Here is a 20,588-nt window from a genome sequence, read left to right as displayed (position 1 = left end):
TATAATTCAATTGAAAAACTTGGATCTAATTCTGAATAAATCTCTGAATACCTCATATAAGACAATTTTCAAGTGACAACTATTATATAGCCCTTAGAGTACTTTGCTTAAAATTAGTATCAAAGGAGCATCATAGTTTGCATATCGCTATATCTCGAGATCTTTTGCTGACCTACAAGTTTGACGATATTTATAGATTGGACCTGAATTTTTATTTGGATTGTGCTCAGTTTCACCGCGTTTTCTCATTTTGTTCGAACAGACACATCGACGCCTGATTTAACCCTCGCTCTTTATTTTAACCTGTGCGTCTTCCCACTTTATTTTACGAAACAAATCGTAGCTCACTCTGTTATCATTGTAAAAAAGACGACTAACTTCCGGGATGTTCTATTTCGGCAGCAGCTGCTGATTTTTGCACGATTACCTATGCATTGGCCGTAGACACGATGCATAATCATGTGCGTAAGTTAGCGTAAGCATGCTATTATCATTCCGCATAACGCAAGTTGCCGCAGGCGGTAAACTCTGGCTGGATGGTCATCGCGCCGTCTCGCATCTTGCGCGCACGCCAGACTCCCGTTCCCTATCTATCCATCTCTCTGCTCTCGCCGAAAGCCGAGCGAGCAGGTCGCTGCTAGGTCGCCTGTCCCCGAACAAATTAAGCTTAGATCCGTATAGCATCCGTGCGACACGCGTTCCCGATCGTAATTCTCAACGACGCCCTCGTCAGCCGCGACGACAAGGATCCGGGCGACGTTGCGCGAATTCGGTGCATAAATATTACACTGCATTACGCACACACGCGGTTACAAATGAGTGCGCGCCTGGCGGAGACGCGTCATCGCTCGCTCGTGCGCAGAGCTGCGTCAGTAATTTAACGGAATATACGCAATTAGGACAGCTAATTAATATTAACGGCACAGGTATCGGCCTAATTAGAATTAGACGAGGTCTGTGTAATTAACACTATTGTTTCCCGACGCATTGTACGAATCATCGTACGTGCACGTCTACATGCACGCACGCGTTTACGCGACTTGCCACGTGCACGTCTGGCCGCTTGCTGCTTTCGCATTATCGTTCATCATGTCAGTCTACTGCAAATAAGTAAAACGTTTATCGGGCTTTACAACCTCTTTAAGCTTTGCCCCTCAATAACCGTAGAAATATAGAAAGCGGACTCTAGGCGCTATTGGAGCGACCTGGCGGTGTGTATGTATGTGTATCGCGCGATTCCCCGTGGATTAAAAATACGCCAGAGTCGTCTTGCGAACTCCACTAGTCATAACGTGAGCTCGTGCCATCGATACTCGTTACTCGGACAGAATTCCGCTCTGTACGGAGTTATCAATTATAATTAACTATAATTCTCATTTGTATTTTATAATGACGATTTATAATAACGATAATTAAATCATTCCACAAGTACACAAGTGCACAAGGCATTATTTCCGAAAAGATATATCGATATTACGTCGAGTAGATGCCCTTGTGCGCACGACGGGTGACAAAACTGTCCGTCTGTTTGTCCGTTTTCGTTGCATACGATATGCATGTAACGAGCGAGTAAATAAAGGATTAATTTTGCAGCTCTGATGAATTTCGTCGACCTGCAAAGCGGATTTCGGCTCGTGTGATTGCTCACGTATCGCCTTTCTACATCAGCGCGTGTAAATTTATTCCAGCTGCCACGCGTAGCAGCTCGCGTATTACGAAATCAGACTTGATAATGAATACTGGAACTATTCGCGCACAAACGGTCTGTCTAAAATAATCTCACGAGAATAGATTAAGACCTCAGAGATATTCAAATCAGAAAAAAGCTTTCATTGTTATTTTCTTTTTCAAATTACACTTTATTGAAGATAATCGATCCGAATAGAGATCTTGACAATAAAACTGTTAAAAGAAAGAGAGAGAGAGAGAGAGAGAGAGAGAGAGAGAGAGAGAGAGAGAGAGAGAGAAAGAGAGAGAGATCAGGAGAGAGGTATTAAGAGAAAGAAATCTCAATATTTTCTCTCATCCTCGATATTTTCTCTCATCCTCTTCTATTACTCCTTAAACTGATTCTAAAATGGTTTATGAGAATTTAGCATAATATATCGTAAACGGGTATTTCCATTACTGTGTACACTTGAAAAACCAATTAACGATTTTTGAAACGCAATCAGTATACATAATGTTAACTTATTTTTTACAATACGACGTTCGTTATCACATATAATTTTGAACTAATTATACAAATTGGAACAGTTCTTGAAATAACTCGCTTGTGGTTGAAAGTACATTTAGTAATGGACAACGTGCCGCAATAAATTCTTGGGCCCACATTCTAATCTCCTTTTTATCGATATAAAAACGTTCCTTTAAATAAGTCAATTTTAGAAGATCTATAAGTCATATTTATAGGCACTTTCTTCGATAAAACAGAGTTCAGAATAAACGGTCTAGTTAATGTCACCTGTATTAATTGCAGTCCAGAACTCGCTAATTGGCTTTTCAAGTAGATACGCAACAGCAATGCTCGTTTAGGATACATAGTGTCAAATTGCTTTTCGCATAAATCATTTTACACACACTCCTATACATCTCTACGTTACTCTTGATGGTCTTATTGTCAAGATGTCTATTCTGATTAGTTGCCTATTATATATTTCTTGAGAAATGAAATGACGCTTTACAGACTTAACACAAGCCAAGTTTTATCATCATTTCTCATCGTGGAATCATTTCCGCTTCAACCCGAAAACAATCGATATTTTTCATCGCGATAATTTAATTTTACCGATTGATTTTTACCTCGAAGAAGAACGAATTCACATTTATTATATGTACGGAAGTCTCAGCTTCCCAACGATTTTTACTCCAAGTCGCTACGACTTCTATGAGGGAAGCTATCGACGATTGTATCGAGCTACGTCGGCTCGATCGATTCGACGCTGCCGAGATGGAGTCACGTCCCGTTTGCTGAGTTAAATACCGCGTATTTAAATCGCGACACGGACCTACCCCCACTACTGTGCCGTCAGCTAATCGACCACGCGGTCTCATCCCTACTACCGCGCTATCAGCTGGTCGCTCACCACGCGATCGTCGGTCCGAGCATGCCGACTTTAAAGGATCATAATTCGTGAATGAATCGAAGTAAGAATATGAAAGAAAAAGCAATCCTTTTAACGCGCGACTCTACACGTGTCTGCTTTCTTTATTACAGAGAACAGCAGCCAAGCGTGACGATAGATTTGAGTCGAGGAAATTCTCTGTATAATGCATTTTCTCATTCTCTCCCCATTCCTCTTTCTCTCTCTCTTTCTCTCTCTTTTTCTCTCTCTCAAAAAAACTATATATATTGTATATATTACGCGAATATAGATTTTTCTAAGAGAAATATAATATTTCTTAGCAGTTTTCTCAACGAGCATAATGTTAGCAATCTCAAAAGAAGGTGTAAATGTAGGACGAAGTGCTTTCGAAATTTTTGCATCTCTTTAGGTCAATTTCCATGTTGGTCAGAGTATTTAATTAAAGTTCAGAGCGATATATATCATGCAACATCCTATATTTTTATGCAAGCTTGAGTGACGAAATTATATCCGCGCTGCGCATTAGAAGGGCAACAGAAATTTCGCGATGTCTCTCATTCGCACGTTTTTCCATTTTCGCCATGTGAATATAATACGACGAAAAAAAGGGATTTACGTTGACGGTAGTAATTAAAATTTAACTGTAGAGTTATAAAAAAATTAATTTAATGAAAGAATCGCTTGTATCTCGAAAAAGCGAGACACTAAATCGCGCGTAGTTAAAGACGATACCTGAGTCGAAATTTTGGCTATATATTAAACCTTAAATTTTACAACGCAATAGGAGCTAAATTAGCAAAGTTTCATTCTAATATAAATTCTAATACAATTTACTGTGCCACTTTGACTCTGATTATATTAGAAATTTCCCTTTTCACTTTCTTTAGTATCAAAATGGATTGTATTATAAGCTTCAGAATATCAAAACAGATGTTGAATGAAATATTGAGTTAAAAGGTTAGGATCAAAATTTCCTAGCAAAACCACGCTCTCGATATTTTTCTCTGGAATGAAAAAGATACGCAGATCTCGAACGCACTACGTCCTGCCGCCACCTAGTACGCTCTCCTTCTTCTATAGACTCAAATGGGTTCAATAGAATCAAAAGAGATGGATGTAGGTTTCAATAGTTTCAGTACTAAAATAGATATTGAACGGAATAGTAAGGCTGAAAGTAGAATCAAAGGACTCGGGTGAGTATAAAAGTTTATTAAGACAAATAGACGACCGTTTACTTAGCCGTATCAGGATTGTCCGCACAGTAGATAACAAAGAGATATCGGTATTATAACTCCTTGAGATCAGCGGAGAGAGTCGGCGCAAAGCGAACAAAAGGAGCGCGACAGCGCTGTTTTTTTCTTCGTTAAACCATTCGTTGCGCAAAGCTACGTTACACCGCCATCGTCCAATTGCGCCCCGTAAATCCTCAGCCGCGACTAATATCATCATCTCTTCAATGCGCCGTTATTATTCCATAAAGTAAGTCGCGCTGCCACCGCCGCCGCCGATCCGCCGCCATTACCCGCCGGTCATTTCCTTCTGCCTTTCGCATGTTAATACATTAGCCGTCGTCGTCCCGGGGTGCAATTTTCTCGCGCGAATGAGCATCCCTCACGTAGGATAACGTGGCAATCTCGCATAAATATCCGCTGGAAGTTTATTACGTCGATAATGCATACCGAGGGAATAAAGTGGAACTGCGAGGAAGGGCTGAGAGTTCCGAGCTCTCTCTTCTTCTCTCTTCTTCTCTCTTCTTCTCTTTTTCATTTTCTCCGAGCGAGTATCGGATGTATATCTCAGCGTTCCTCTTCCCGGTCAAATATTTTTCTAACTTGAGCTACCGTCGACGACGACCACGATCATCTGAAGGCTTGTCGCGAGCAAAGGGATGCGTTCGGCCTCCAACGGCGACGGCTACAATCCGTCCATTTTACAAAATGCCATTATCGCGGGACGAGCGCGCGGTTCAGATAGCCATTGTGAGGATAACGATGCCGCCTCCGGATGACGAGTGCTATTGAATCACTCCGCCAATACAGCCGCGCTATCGTGCTCATAGATCTGTCCGCCCGCGCGCTGGTGTCCCGGTAATACGAGTAATACAATAAATTGCCGGCGATACGAGCTGGGGGATGACGATAAACCGGCGGCGTGTTCAATTAAAACTCCAAAGCGCTCTATTTACGAGGTAAAATTCATTTTAGGCGGCGCTTTAGGACGTGCTTTAGAGAACGCGCGGTTCACGCGCTCTACCGCGTTCGCACATAGACGCTCGATGAGGCGCTCTAAACTTCGCGAGATTAACGCGGCAGCTGTTATTGATTCGTACACGTATGGAGTCGCAGTCGACGTTCTCGAAGGGACTAATACCGGTGGAAAAATGCGAAACCGTTTGTGGTTGTGGATAATTCATTGTAATTTTACGCGTTGTTTAATTGCACGTTGTTCTCTGAAGTGGCCAGATGTTTTGTCTCGTTTTGTGAATATTGTGTTTGAAATATCTTACAGGATAGTGTTGCAAATTTCCAAATTATGTATTACACGGATTGTTTACGTATTTTCTATGCGATGTATACACGGTCGTTCATGTAGACACGATATAAATATTATATAGAATATATTATATTAAAATTATATTAAAATATATACAAGAAATAATAATTAAATTGAGACAAGTATCGCATCTCTGTCTTGGATTTTAATTATAAATGTAACGTTTAAAAGAAATAACAAATGGAATTTTCATTGCATCATATGACACATCGATAGATTTAACTCTCCGCAAGTAAGAATGTGACCAACAGAATTCTGTGAAAACTATCTTATTTAGGAAGCAACATTCATAAATTTACATCAGGATTCTAAAGTGAAATGAAAGTGGAAACTTTTATTAAGTAATTTTCAGCAAACTATGCGTTCTTCAAATGACCATAGATTACTTATTGTCTAATATAAATAACATATCATACATAGTTTACTTGGTCTCTACACGTAGACCTAATTATAATTTACGCGTAAGCTCTGAAATCTTATATACACCTTTATTCCACATACGCGAGTTATTATATCAATATATTATGCGGAGAATGGCATAGAAAGATACAAGCTATTGAGTTACGGTACACATTGTAAGACAAAACTTGATAGCAATTACGTCGCGATAGAATAAACGTCATTAATCACCGGTAATGTCTCTTCCGTCGATTAAAGTTATCGTGGAAGAGTGAATATTGTGTTCACGGGACACCTCGTAGCTCGCGAGATCGCAATCGACGTGTCGGAGAGTGCCTTTCCGTCCCGGACGTGAATTCCGAAGTTCGACGAGGCGAAGACGATCGCGATCGTTGTTAGTCTTGTCGTTACCGATGCGAGGAAGAAATTACTCTCACGAGCTATCTGGGAGCAGTCCCGGGCGCACTCTCCTACCCGAGTACGAGAGTTATGCGTTAGCGTTCTATGAAAGGCCGAGTACGAGCTGCCGGGGCAGCCTGCTTTCGGCTCTTGTCATTTGTCTTCCTCCGAGATAGAAGCAAAGTTTCAAAGACCGCCCCGAGTTGCGTCCCGGGCGAGTAGGGGCCAACGTCACCCTAAATTTTCGCGCTCGCGGAATTAATGGTGGCGTCAGTTTGTAAAATCTTCGTTAACGTCGCGAGAAGTCGCGGGACGATGTACGTTCCGATAGTTTAAATCGAGTAGATCGAGTAAGGAAGTGAGCAAGTGGGGAAGGGGAAGGGGAAGAGGGATCTAGTCATACGTAATTGCGAGAGAGATCCTAATTCTCCCGTCAGAGAGCAGAGAAAAATTATCTCTTATTTCAAACCTTTATTTGAATTTTCAACGAAACGATTGGCTTTGCAATTCGCTCGAGTAAATAAAAAACGACGACAGGGTTATTTTTCTCGTTTAATAATTAACACACCACCATCACCACAATGACATCAGGGAATTTTATTTCCGGCGCGATTTTATCATATTATTTTAATTTAATAATTTATATTAATAATTATAATAAAATAATTATATAATAAATAATTATAATAATAATGAATAATTGTAGTAAAAATGTATAATTTATATTAATTCTATATATTCATTTATACCAATTATATTAATATCAAATATATCGTTGATTAATTTGTATTTTTCATTTAACAAAATTCACAAAAACCTGTGCGTGTTAACTCGTAGTTGGCGTGTGAAACAGAGGATTCTTTTCGCACACCAGATTGTATTTGACAGTTAATATGTTACTCGCTAAATTCTTGGAGTAGAATCTCATCTAATCCGAGTAAAAAGTAAAAAGCAGTATTTTCATTTGAGATGATAATGGAAATATTGTCAAAACCACAAGAGTGAACGTTTTACTCAAGATTAGAGTGGATTCTGACCCGTATAAGTCCGTATAAGTCCGAATGTTTCAATCGATTGATGTATGTTCCTGTAGTCGTGAATACATCAGAAATTCATTCTTCAATTCGAGTGATAATATTTATTTAACAAATCAGAAGAATACTCTATAACTCACTCTGTTTAACTGCGATGCATGTTTGCTTAATCTATTTTTCAATTTTTTATTTAATTTTGGCAAATTTTATTGTTCTCCTTGGTGGCATCATTGGGGAGACTATTTCGTTCAATCTATCCTGTGTTACATTGTCTGCTTAAATGATGTTGATTGCAATAATGCGTTGAATCGATCTTAAGAGAAAGGAGTGACTATTTTTGTGTGTATATGTTTTTAACTTACTTGATCTGTATAGCGAATTTTAACTTTTACTGCGTTTCCTTTACGTTTCGTGTTATTTTCGTCCCGTTTGACCTTTGCGCATTTTACCAGCAAGTGCTTTTCCTAAATATAATTTTGTTTATTGAAGAAAACGCAACTCGGGTCGAAACGTTAAATTTGGTCTTATTGTAATATATTATTGTAATATATATTATATATTAAATATATATATATATATATATATATATATATTAAATATATTATTGTAATAATTATTGTAATATATAAATAGCATTATTACATTGTCTGGCTCTTAAATACTCTTATCTCTTTTTTCCTTTTATTTGATTTTATATCTTAGAGCCATTTCTTCTTTTTACTTTTAATTCACTTTATAAGAGTGAAAAATAACTCGATTAACTTGGTTGTCACTTCAATTTTTCAAGTGGTTTTCACTTTAACAAATTTAGATGGTACCTCTTTAGGAATGAATCATTAAAGTCAGAAAAAACAGATTTAATTTTCAAATTACATAAATATGACATTTATCGATCTTATAAAGATATCTTTTTTTTCTTTTAATCAAATTCTGTGGTTAATATTTAATTTACTGTAATTTGGTTGTCACTTTAATTTTTCAAGTGGTTTTCATTTTAATAAATTTAGATGGTACCTCTTTAGGAATAAATCATTAAAGTCAGAAGAAACAGATTTAATTTTCAAATTACATAAATATGACATTTATCGATTTTATAAAGATATCTTTTTTTTCTTTTAATAAAATTCTGTGGTTAATATTTAATTTACTGTAAAGTTGTATCTCTATGAACAATATTTGCATTAAACCAGAAAAACTGAACATATGTAAACGTTCACGTATGTGTTACTACCTCTGAAAGGATTAAGCACGAGTTTACAACTGACTGTTTGCCGTTGAAGCGCTCTCTCAAGCAGGGTTATTGTCTTTAATTCTCTCCGCCGCGTCTCCGCAAATTTAATGCGCGACTAAAAACACAGCCCCGTCCACTCTTCCGTCTTCGATGAAATATGAATATGAAATACGTGTTTGGTGCTTTTAACGATCCACTGGCTGCGCCTCAGCCTGTGCGATTCAACCGGGCGTAATCCTGAAAAGCTACTCCCGACTCGCGGAAATCGCGGTTGAAATACACCGCGAAGATTAATCCCGCGAATTATTATGCCAGCGTGTATCGCGCTACGGACGGTAGCGTGAATTTTAGCGCGGAATTTTAGACTATTCGTTTGCACCCGCAGCTCGTAAGACGCCAACTCGATCGCGTCGCGATGAAATAAATATCGTTAACCGGAAAATGTGCTTCGCGTCGATCGTCGATCGCTTCCAATTCGATAGTTCCGACTGCAACGGCCGGAGGACGATGCGCTTCGCGTAATACGACGATGTAATTATTGAGCATCGTGAGAGCGACCTGCTGATAACCGCCAGCGCTTTAATTTTTATCGAAGTGTAAGCTTCGAGATGCTCCGCGCACAAAATTACATTTCTACGTACATCACGAAATCCAAAAAGGCAACTGCATCTCCCCGATTTATTCGACGGTAAAAAGAAAATATTTTACGATCAAGCGTACCAAAGAACACCATAATGATATTATATACAGTAAAAAATAATCATTACACCTATAGAAAAATATATACTACATTCAAGCGAATGCTGCTTGTTTCAAGTATTTCATAAGTTTGTATGTACGGAAATTTATCATAAGCTCATTGCTGCAGATAGAAAATACATTTTGAATTCTAGTAAGTTTAGCATTTCAATAAAAAATATGAAACTCGACTTGCTTACTACACAAAGTTAAACTAACTTTTTCTTTAATAAAGTTTTGTAATATTTTTATAAAGAGAATAAATTATTCTCTTAAGTACATGGTAATGAATCTTTCTAAAATTTGTAATTACATTTTAATTACATTTGTAATTACATTTTACTATTATTATCAAGAAAATATTCTTTGTCGAAGATAATCATTACTTAAAGGAAGGAAAGTAAATAATCGCTTTTTTTAGCAGTGTAGAATAATACTTTTCTTTGTAGAACTTTTCAACATTGATGTCGATTGCATAGTATGCGTTCCTTGAGAATACACTATAAGTTATCAAGGTAACAAATCCGATGGTCTGGCTTTATGCTCGAGCGATATCGTCCGAAATCACGACTCACGAAACTCATAGAATGCGCATAAATCAAATTGAAACGAGAGGTCCGCCACGGATCGTTGCACTTTGTGACACGCAGTTGGCTCGTTAAGAAATCGTTAGTGTCGGTAGCTGCAAAACTGCGAGAGCACGGCAAACACGTGATCTCTCCGTATCTTCTGGACGATCTTAATCGTCGGGCTATTTTTGCGACGTCTGTTCTGCGATATTGTAGTAATCGTTACGCTGCTAATTCTATTTCTGTACGTTCAACTCGATCCAACGCGCGACGCCTGTAAAATACACGAGAAATGAAATCCACAGAAAATTGAGATAATTTCATTATCTGGTTAGAATGTAAGTGTAATCCAAGTGATTATTATCGTAACGCGATCATGGGAGTAATTATTGGAATAATAACGAAGTGATTATTTAACTGTCGAGATCGTTTTTATCACAATCGTTCCCGTGCCGCGATAATCGTGTCACATTTTGCTTAATGACTTCAACGCGATCCGAATGCAGCGTGCTAATCTTTCATAATTCATTTATCGAGACTTGCAAGATTCTCTCATTCCTGTAACTACAGCAGAGAAGACTGCGATGTAGATAAAGGCGGAATACACATTAAGTACTGTATCGACACGTTATTGAATTGACATGGAAACACCTGGATCCACAGGTTTCTAGATAGCTGTCAGGATTTTCGCGGTGGCTGATCGGAAACGTGTATGACGTTACCAGTTCCGCGACGAAAGGCGAGTAAGTGTCGCGCCGTACAAAAATACCCGATGATATAACTAATTCCTTCTACCGTCTTCGCGACGATCAATTTGCGTGTGACATATCAACGTCTTGCGCGACACACAGGGTGACTATCGTCGTTCGAGTTGCCTTAACGGCAGATTAATGAATTTCTCGGTGCGCGAATTTGGAATCGATAGCAAGAAAAAGCTGCTTACTCGTAATAGCGCTCTTCTAAATTAATCCTCGTGATTACGTTAACTCAAGTTAGAATCTGCTAAAGTAAAAATGAAATTATTGGTATATTTACATAGGAAATGCTCCAGATTTTGGAACTAGCCAAATTAACATTGCAAAAGAATTTAGTCTAAATACGGCAAGTAGGCTAAATACGGCAAATAGTAACCAGTGAACAACGCGGTTTATATTTAGATTATCCTATAAATAATATAGATTTTTATGTTGTAAATTTAAGTGAAAGAAAATAGTAAATCAGCTTCACTAGGACTACAACTTGTTAATATGAGTATTAAGTACACTCTATAATCATGTGTGCAATATTTATATCATTTTCCTATTTTCATTCTAACACTCATAATGATCTACATAATTACTTAATTGCTGTACGGAAAAAAATATACCTTCTTTCATAGAAATTTTTTTTTAATTTTACTATGATTTTTGGTACAAGAATATATTGTCAATAAAGTTTATTTTGCTAAAAAACATTGTAAATTTTTTAATAGTAAATTTTCAGGTTTTAGAATATAACACATATAAAACGGAGGAGTAATAATTTAAAACAGAATATATTTCTTGGTTAAAAAATTCTGTAGTAAATTTTACTACGAAATTCTCTTTATGTTGGCTGCTAAATTGTAGGATGACCCAAATATGAATTTTTTAGAGCAAAAATGTTGCGAAACGTTGCCTCTAGCTATTCAAAGGCCGTTAAATTGAATGATCTTTCGATCAATCGTCAATCTAAACAATTCGACGCCGGATTGCGATAATCGAGTCTGTTACATCGAGACACAACAACGAAATCCCCATCTTATGCGTGATCCCGTCGCGTTTACCGAAATATGATGAACGAGCCGGCGTAATTAGTCACACCGACAGGAGTGCAACATCGATTTCCCGCGGGAGGGGGACGCATGTTACGCTCTCATCAGGGTGAATCTCGATGGCGCAGGCGGCTGCAGAAGAGTACAAGCGCGCGAGGTGGTATCCCGTCCTAAGATAGATGGACGCGCAAGTATGCCGTAGTTGCGCGTCAAACGCTCGAGGATTTATGTGCGCGTAATAGAGTTTGGATACCCTCGCGCTCATCACATGCGCTTCATTCAGCGGTAATTAAGACGATAAAGCGGGCCGGTGTACGCGCAGTTAACCGCGAGTTTAACGTGTCGGTCAAAAGTCTATTCATAACGGAGCGTTGCTACACGCCGCAGGAAATTAGACACACCGGATCCTTTCCGTGCCTTACGAACGCCGAGACCCGTCTCTCGACGTGGAAAACAAACGTCGCCGTATAAATTTTAATTCGCTGTATCCTTTCCCGCAAGTGGTCGTGCTTGTGTCCGGCTTTTTGTTCATCCAACGGCGAGCCGATTTCTTCTTTTTTTTTCGTCCGACGGGATTTGTGGAAATGGCTGACAAACCGGCGCGCGGTTTCGTGCAGATTTCGGTCGTTTATCAAGTTTTCGGTGCAGCTCTAACAGCGGACGCCAACTATTTTCGAAGCCCGCAGCCCAATTTACCGTTAACCCAAGGGGGCCATTACCAGCCACTCGAACTAGGAATAGTGATCAAAGTTTAATTGCGCCCTTATCGTAAAGTTGTACCTACTAACAAAGTCTACCTTGGCCGCGAGAAGCGCTGATGACGAACTATTTACTTCATTGAAGCGTTAATACCTCGAATCTGTTAACCGACTCGAGTGTCCGCGTAGCAGAGTGAGCTTCTCTGAGTACATTTTGAAATGAGAGTAATGAGGCTGACAAACGACATGAGGAAAGATCTTTCTTCTTCAGCATAGAAATTCCATCTCAGAGATCGAATGATAATTCATATTTTTGTACATACCGGTTCTCCACGACGACGCATAACTCTGTGCATTTTATTTATCGGTGTAAATTTGTTCAAATTAATAAATTGGAGACTGATATAGGAGGAATTGTCATATTCTGAGAAGAAATAATATAAGATCACATTAACCGTTTATTGGTCCTGTATGGTGAGTTACATATATTTAAATGAATATTAAGGTAAAAGTTTGGGCTGAAAATAGTAGATACAATTTCGACAATCGTTAATAATAAAGCTTACAGACTAATCAAAGTTGCAGATCGCGTATAACAAAACGACCGTATTATTTTCTTCGAATGGAAAACATCGCACTATATTAATTCGGAGGTCTCTTTCCCAAAAGGATCACATCCGCGTCCAGCTTTTTATTTGTCCATCGAATGTCTTCTTTTTCAGCAAAATAATTTGTAAAAATGCGTCGTGATATTTCGACAAGATCGGTATTTACGTAAAAATCGTGAAAACTCGCCGACTTATTCTATGTATGGATTATACATTCTTTTTTACTAGGAATTATGAGCAGTATTTTTCTCTCTTGATATTGCAAATATATTGCTATAGTTTATTTAAAAAATAACATTATTTAATATGAATTTTATCATATTAATACAAATGAAACTTATATTATTTATTTTACACAACATATCGCGTGAAATGGATACATTTGATTACATAGTTTTTAATTCCGTCTTCTTGTAACGTCATATAAACAATCGTATGCATATATGAAAAAGAATATATATCTAATATGCAATGATGAGATTTCTGAGTACATAGCACTCGAAAATATCGTGCACAGCGTCACATGATGAATTTAGTAATTGTTATACGTCTCGCAGTAATAATTCAATTAGGCAACGATATTCCCGCGAGGAACGAAATAATATGTAAAAATATCACATCGATATCAAATCGACATCATATCAACATATACTTATGATCAACATCTTTTTCCTACATCTCTCGCGTTCATTTCACTCGTTTCTGTTGTCTTTGGCGATAAATGTCGTTCGCAGGTGGAGGTGGTAAATCTTCCTCCTCGCTGTCATCGCCACCTAAACGGGTACGTCTACGCTTCGTTCCGCCGCTCATGCCGTCGTTACTCTCGTCTACGATCCAATGCACGGATTTCGCGAGGTCGAATAGCTTCGTGTCGCAACCGTTATCCGCCACAGGTAACGGAGCTGTAATCAATTTCATCGATAGTATAATATATGTCTTTAAAGTCTCTGAAAAGTATCTAATAGTCTTTGAAAAGGAATCGAAATTATACATATTTGAGTATTATTTTATTACCATGGTCGGGTAATTGGATTCTACTAAAAACATCTATAAGTAAATCAACGGCGACAAACGGGCCTCTGAAACAACCGGGGGGCGGCAACATAGTGCACAATTGAGCCGCAGCCGGTGGTAATGGAAATGAACCGCCTATAATATAATAACAAATATGATATATAAATTTTCCGCGTCGGCTATATTTGTTAAATAAACGAAGATACATATGCAAATACCTACCTTGTACTGGATGTTCACCAGGCAGGGCGTTTACTTTTGGTTTGTACGGAATCATTTGTGATAAATCGGGCCTTGGCAAAGACGCGATCGCTTCTTCCGGATCAGGTACACGGGGCAAAGCTCCTATAGAGTTTCTGGCAACGTTAGACACTTCCATATAACCAATCGACCTCAGTTCCATAGGCGTGCATGGATATAGATCTAAGAATTTATATCTGTCTACCAACTGTGCAGTCTCTTTGCCTTCGAATTCCTTGATCTAATAGATGAAAAGAGAGCAATAATTGAAATGTGAGTAATTAAATTGTTTGTCGTTTCTCGTAAAACAACAGACTGATAATAACCTTTTCTAACACTGCGCTTCGTCTCTTCTCGACTTTCACGATACTGGCTAGATCTCCGATGTTAGATTCGAATTCCAGAAAACGATTCCATATGTCCCTGTAAGAGATGTGTATTTTTATAACAATAAAAATACGTAACAATAAAAATACGTTCGTTTATTTGTAACAGACAAAAGTACAGTAGGATAAAGCAAAAAGTTTCGATATTCTATATACGTACACTGATTTTTCCGGCTCTAAACTACCAGAAGATAATACTCGCTCAAATAGGACTCTCGTGTTGTTATCCTCTGCAATATAATACATTTTATTAATAACAACGTTTAAAAAGTTTAGCATATAACTTCACGTGTAGCAAATTACTTACCGTTTAGATGTGATAAGTAATCGATGTAACAGAGGATATAATCAGGATTATCTCCGAATTTCTTTAAACCTAACTCGAAAATACGGAATGCTATATTTTTGTCTTTAGTGCAGTAATATTCCATCAAGGCGGCAGCAACGTAAACGTGATGCTTGCATCTTGCGTCTTCTCGCGCTCGTTTGAACACCGTCCTCGCGGACTTTATACCTTCCGCTCTTCTCGCGAATTTCATATACTGTACGTACGCCTGTATAGATAGAGAGCAAATATTTTAGCACGTTCCTCAGCATCGTGATCAGATACTATACAAATATACGAACCAGAGTAGGATCTATGTCGAGTATATCGAGGAATTTCTGATAGATCTGATGCACCTTCTCGTACTTAACTCTGCCCTCTTCGAAATCCGCGTGAGCGAAGTACAGCAACATATTCTTCGACAACAGCGTGTTCGTAGCTCTCTCGAACATGGTAGCGGCCTCGTCGCTGAGATTCTTAGCCGCGTTTACATCCCCCTTTTCCGTCAGTATCTTGGAACTTAGTTCTAAAAAGTGCGCAGCCTGATGCCACACCGCGGGATGATGACCCAAACAGAGAAGACACTGTTCGATCGCGAACATAACTCTGCGCGCAACGAGCGAAGTATCTTCTGTTCTGAGAGGATTACTACGCTCCCACGCGATGTATTTCTTCCATAACTCGACCTACATGAGAGAGTATCGCGCGTAAGTTGATAAAGGACAAAAAGAAAGACGTCAAATCGCGGAAAAGGAAAAAAGTACCTGCTTTACTTCCTCAGGATGACCAGTTGGAGGGATACTGGGTGCGCTTCGATTCAGTCCTCTTGTGACAGCTTCCAATTCTTTGGCGACGCGTCTAGCGTTCATGTAGTCCCGTGATCTCTCGATCGCCATCTTTTCCGCGATTATTGGGTTGATGTTCTGTTCAAACGACATGTAGTCTTTCCACAGCTGCTCCATGTTTATCATGGGGTTGATCACACCTCGTTGATAGACCTACGACACGATCATTATCACAGTTGCAATCAGATTGTTCGGAAGCCGTTGAATTTATCACATCAGTTATAGACTGCTCGAAAATATTTATATGAAACATGTTACCTTTCGCACGGCACTAATTTTCTGATTCTCAGCATATGATCCAACCGCGTCCACGCTCTTCAGAAACATTACGTAATCGTTCCAAATGCTATAGGAGTGTATGTCCATTCCGATTTTATCTAATGCAAAGTCGTAAGCTTGTGCCATTTTTTCTCTAGAAAAATATCGCGATTAATCTCTCTTCCTTTTTTGTCTTATGAACAAATATTTGATTTCATAAAACAAGTAAGCAATTTCTAGACTATCATTCATAACACTTTCGACAAAATGAAAAGAAAGAAATATAAAGTTTACATGCTTACACTTCATACAATTTATATATTTCTAAAAAAGCACTTCTTTATACTTACTTATAAGTAGTTAGACTCGCTTTTGTTTCTTTGACATAAGAAAGGTACAGTTTCCACAATTCAATATTTAATATTTTCATGAGGCACCTTTGGAAAAGCTGTCAGACAAAACAGACATTTTAGAAATGTATTATAGCAGTTAATGGTAAAAAAAATACACTGAAAATATTAAAATTCATCTTAGTATGGTCCCAGAGGAAGATATATATGCATATATATCTACCAAGTTACTTACCCATACAGGCAAGTTTTACTTATACACATATTTAAACATTATATTTACATGAGCCACGGGATATATCATACATTGGAATATTGTCAGAAATATATGTGTTAACAGGCAGAATTTATTAAGCAAATTACAGTCACCATCGTTTACAATCGTAACAATTGTTACCATCGTAACAATAATGTTTCTACGTATAAATTGGGATAAATAATAATGCACCAATGCATCAATTATGAATAGTTTATTGCATAAACATGTGAATTTTTTAATAGTATCAATAATGAATGAAATATTCTTTATGCGTTTTATATAATAATAATAATAATACTATATGTGCCGTGTTATAGTCTAACACACACACGGAGTAGCCCCACAAAATGAAAAATTTATTTATTTTCTGCATGTGGGGCCGATTATAAAAAAAAATGAACCTATGCGGGATCCGGAAATGAGTGATCCCAAGACATTATAAAAAAATGAAGACAATATGAAGCAGCATAAGGTGATGCATCAATAATACAACAGATCAGAATGTATAAACATGAAAAATGTATCTTTTCTGAGACTACTAAATTACTTTATCACTTTATGCTACCTCTAGAAGCGTTCACAATATTTGAGCTTTCATGAGATCTGAATTGTCTCAAATATTGTTCAGAGGGAAGGTGAATAGTGGAACCTTTTGTACTCATAATTAAATGAAATTTCGTCATAAGACATACACTCCTCCAAGTCTTGTGACTCAATCTGTTTTAGGACTTTATATTCACATAATGCAATTGTTCCTGTTTACAAATTCAACCTTCTTCGCGGTAACGTTCGTAAAACGATATCGACTTACGATAAAACGCGTCCTACACGAAAACAAAAGTATATACTGCAGGAAGGAATATAAGGCTATTATATTCAGAAAGTTGCCTTCTTCAGCTTTGCTTCGCTATGTTAACAGTGCACTTTGAAAAAGCGAATCTTATAGCAAATAACGCAAAAGAAAATCGCTCGCCAAAGAAAACAACCTCCCGAACATATCAACAGATCAGTTATTAATCAATGAAATAATTGGCTTGTGGTGAAATAGTCTTTTTATTCACCTCATATAATATGCAAAGTGCTTAAAGTCACATTGTATGATAATATTCGGACATTGTGTGTTAGTAATACCCTAAAGTTCTAGCCTGTTACACTACAGCGACAGAACAAAACACCCATTCTTGTGGAGACAGCGTTTAAATTGGGAACGTTAACTTTATAACAAAGTAAAAAAACCCGCGTGCTAAAGTCCTTAAAATCGATTAAAATATAATGGAAATTGCAAAAAATCCATCTCTCACATCCACCGATACAAAATTCAGTGACTTTAATTGCAATGCAAAAAGTAGACTTCATTGTGAGATGTTAACTCATAAAGTACTTCATTGTGGGTTTATCTAGCTGTTCAAACTGAATTTTCTGTGTGCCATTCTTTTGGGGACATGTATGCACACAGAGCTAATTTAATTAATAACATATAAATATACATAACCTATATACACTAAATTTGCAAATTCATAGAATTTATGTTAACATACCTTTTCCACCTTTTCAAAGTTCCGCATTTTCATCTGGAAAAATAAGGAATACAGATTAAAATACAACCATGAATCTCAATATTTTTCTTGTAACAAAAAGATGCAAGAATATTCCTAGTCTTTTTGTTATATGAAGTTGGAACATCAGTGAGAAAATTTCTGTCGTTACTTTCAAAGTCAACACAACTAATCATTACCTCTTGTTCTATGTAAATTTTCCAATAACGACCAGCCGATGGAAACACGGAAACAAGTTTCTCGAATACTGGCCTCACTTCTGTGATAGGTCTGTTCTGTGCTTCTCTGATAAGAATACTCCATGCTTCCAAGTCGTACGATGATTTGTCGACGGTCTTCTGAGCACGTTGCAATTTCTCGTTCCCCCAATCCTATAAAAAAAAATTTCAACATGTATTACATTCACACGTAGTATGTTGATCCTTTTAGAGTTTTATGCCACATAATCGTCACCAAACGAACTCTATGATAAGGTTAGGGTTAGGTGTGTTTCTCTCTCTCTAACTTGTTCAGGAATCTATCAAGGTCTAGCCCTTAATACTATTTCCACCGATGGGTCTGTTTTCTATTGCTGCACTGCTGAACTGGTGCAATAAGTTGGAGTGAGAAAATATATGGTTGTCTCACTTCAACTTATTGCACCAGTTCGTAGTGCAGCAACAGAAAACAGACCCGATATATTATATTAATTTAGCAATGCTAGTTCCGAGTTATTCGATAGGCAAAGATGTTCTGTGAAAATAGTTTTAACGTATTTTCCAAAAAAATCACAACATCAGGTCTAAACAGGTTCGAACACGTCTTCACGGCAGCTAGACCGGAACTCTGAATTATGGTTGGATGGTTGGGCGGATCAAGAAATTGGAAGGTGTAAATACTTACGAATTCTGTTTTGTCCTCTGCCATTTTATATCTTAATCGTGATCGATGATGTACAATTTAATCACGCGTGAAAAAAGAATGACCCGCTCTTGAGTATTCACTGCACAAGATCGCTTCCAAATGTGTCCGAAGAATGGCTGAAAATGGCTTCTACGTGCGCGTAGCGACAACACATCGCATGCAACTGTACTTTTTAAAACCACTATGCTACACTTTCTGCACTCCAAGTGAGATAAATATTGGTCTGTTCTTTTTAGCTGCGCTGCTGAACTAGTGCAATAAATTAAAATGAAACAAGTATATTTTTTCTCACTTTAGCTTATTGCACTAGTTCAGCAGTGCAGCTAAGAAGAACACACATTATTGGTCTGTTCTTTTCAGCTGTACTGCTGAACTGATGTAATAAGTTAGAGTGAGAAAACATATACTTATCTCATTTTAATTTATTGCATCAGTTCAGCAGCGCAGCTAAAAAGAACAGACCACATATCTCGAGGTATGACGACAGAAGAGAAGAATAGAAAGGACGTGCAGAAAGTGCAGTCGAAAAGAATAGTTTATGTTATTATAGAATTATAGAATTTATAGAATTTCAGCACTGGCAGTGAATTTCGGAACACAGTCTATAACTGTAAGAAGTAAGAATAAGAAATTGACCAATCACAGTCGATTATTCTTCTCACATTTGAATGTGATTGGTCAATTTCTTAGGGATATTGCACATAGAAAAATTTAAACTGTAACCGTAAAATCGTAAGAAAACTGACCAATTCTCCTTTCGAGGAATAATCAACTCTGATTGGTCAGAGAGTTTTCTTACGTTCTTATGCACACAGGATGCGGTAATGCTTGCCGCGCGGCGGAAGTCCACGCGACAACCAATCAATATGTTGTTTTTCCGTAAGAGCTAGAAGGTTATTATGGAAAGCAGCATATTGATTGACTGTCGCGCGAACTTCCGCCGCGCGGCAAGTATTACCGCGTCCTGTGTGCAGGAGCCATTACGGTTATGGTTAAAATTTTTCTACGCACAAAAACTCTTGTTCTTTTTACATCCATACTTTACTTGAAGACGGTTCTTTATATGGTAACTTTAATTACCATGTTAGTAGTGAGTGAGTTCTTGCATTCGATTGGTACATTTTTTTAGGTTTTAAAGTAAACTCCAATTAAATGCAACAGTTTACTTGATCTATTCTTTTAAGCTGCATTGTTGCAATAAGTTAAAGTAAGGTAAAATATATTTGCCCCACTCTAACTATTGCATCAGTGTAGCAGTACAGTTAAAAAAAATAAACTTATTATGGTTGTTACTAAACCAGATTAACGTTGCCGTATAATAGGAATCTTTACTTTATTTCATCCT

The 20,588-nt window shown here is 37.7% G+C and overlaps 1 protein-coding gene across 1 annotated transcript; it reads right to left on the bottom strand.

Moving 5' to 3' along the window:
• Positions 1-12,939: 12,939 nt before the first annotated feature.
• LOC116844884 (protein suppressor of forked) lies at positions 12,940-19,394 on the bottom strand. The gene is made up of 13 exons (XM_032817003.1): positions 19,223-19,394; positions 18,520-18,711; positions 18,323-18,355; positions 16,526-16,623; positions 16,176-16,329; positions 15,837-16,070; positions 15,375-15,758; positions 15,055-15,301; positions 14,908-14,977; positions 14,688-14,784; positions 14,344-14,602; positions 14,122-14,256; positions 12,940-14,009 (listed from the first exon to the last, which is right to left on the bottom strand). Exons 1-13 carry the CDS (start codon positions 19,244-19,246, stop codon positions 13,795-13,797), a joined length of 2,142 nt encoding a protein of 713 aa, XP_032672894.1. The 5' UTR covers positions 19,247-19,394; the 3' UTR covers positions 12,940-13,794.
• Between the last annotated feature and the right edge of the window lie 1,194 nt (positions 19,395-20,588).

This window comes from Odontomachus brunneus, unplaced genomic scaffold (genome assembly GCF_010583005.1).
Source record: "Odontomachus brunneus isolate Ranch 3 - 2012 unplaced genomic scaffold, Obru_v1 Obru_scaffold_047, whole genome shotgun sequence".
Classification (NCBI taxonomy): Eukaryota; Metazoa; Arthropoda; class Insecta; order Hymenoptera; family Formicidae; genus Odontomachus; species Odontomachus brunneus.
The sequence above is the reverse complement of the archived record's forward strand: the minus strand, read 5'-3'. Positions and strand labels throughout refer to the sequence as shown.

Excerpts from the sequence above, each read along its gene's own strand:
- LOC116844884 (XM_032817003.1), bottom strand. The coding sequence starts at position 19,246 with ATGGCAGAGGACAAAACAGAATTC. Across the intron at positions 18,356-18,519 it reads AAATTTACATAGAACAAGAG|ATGAAAATGCGGAACTTTGA; the intron begins GTAATGATTAGT and ends TTATTTTTCCAG. Across the intron at positions 14,785-14,907 it reads TTAGAGCCGGAAAAATCAGT|GGACATATGGAATCGTTTTC; the intron begins GTACGTATATAG and ends CATCTCTTACAG.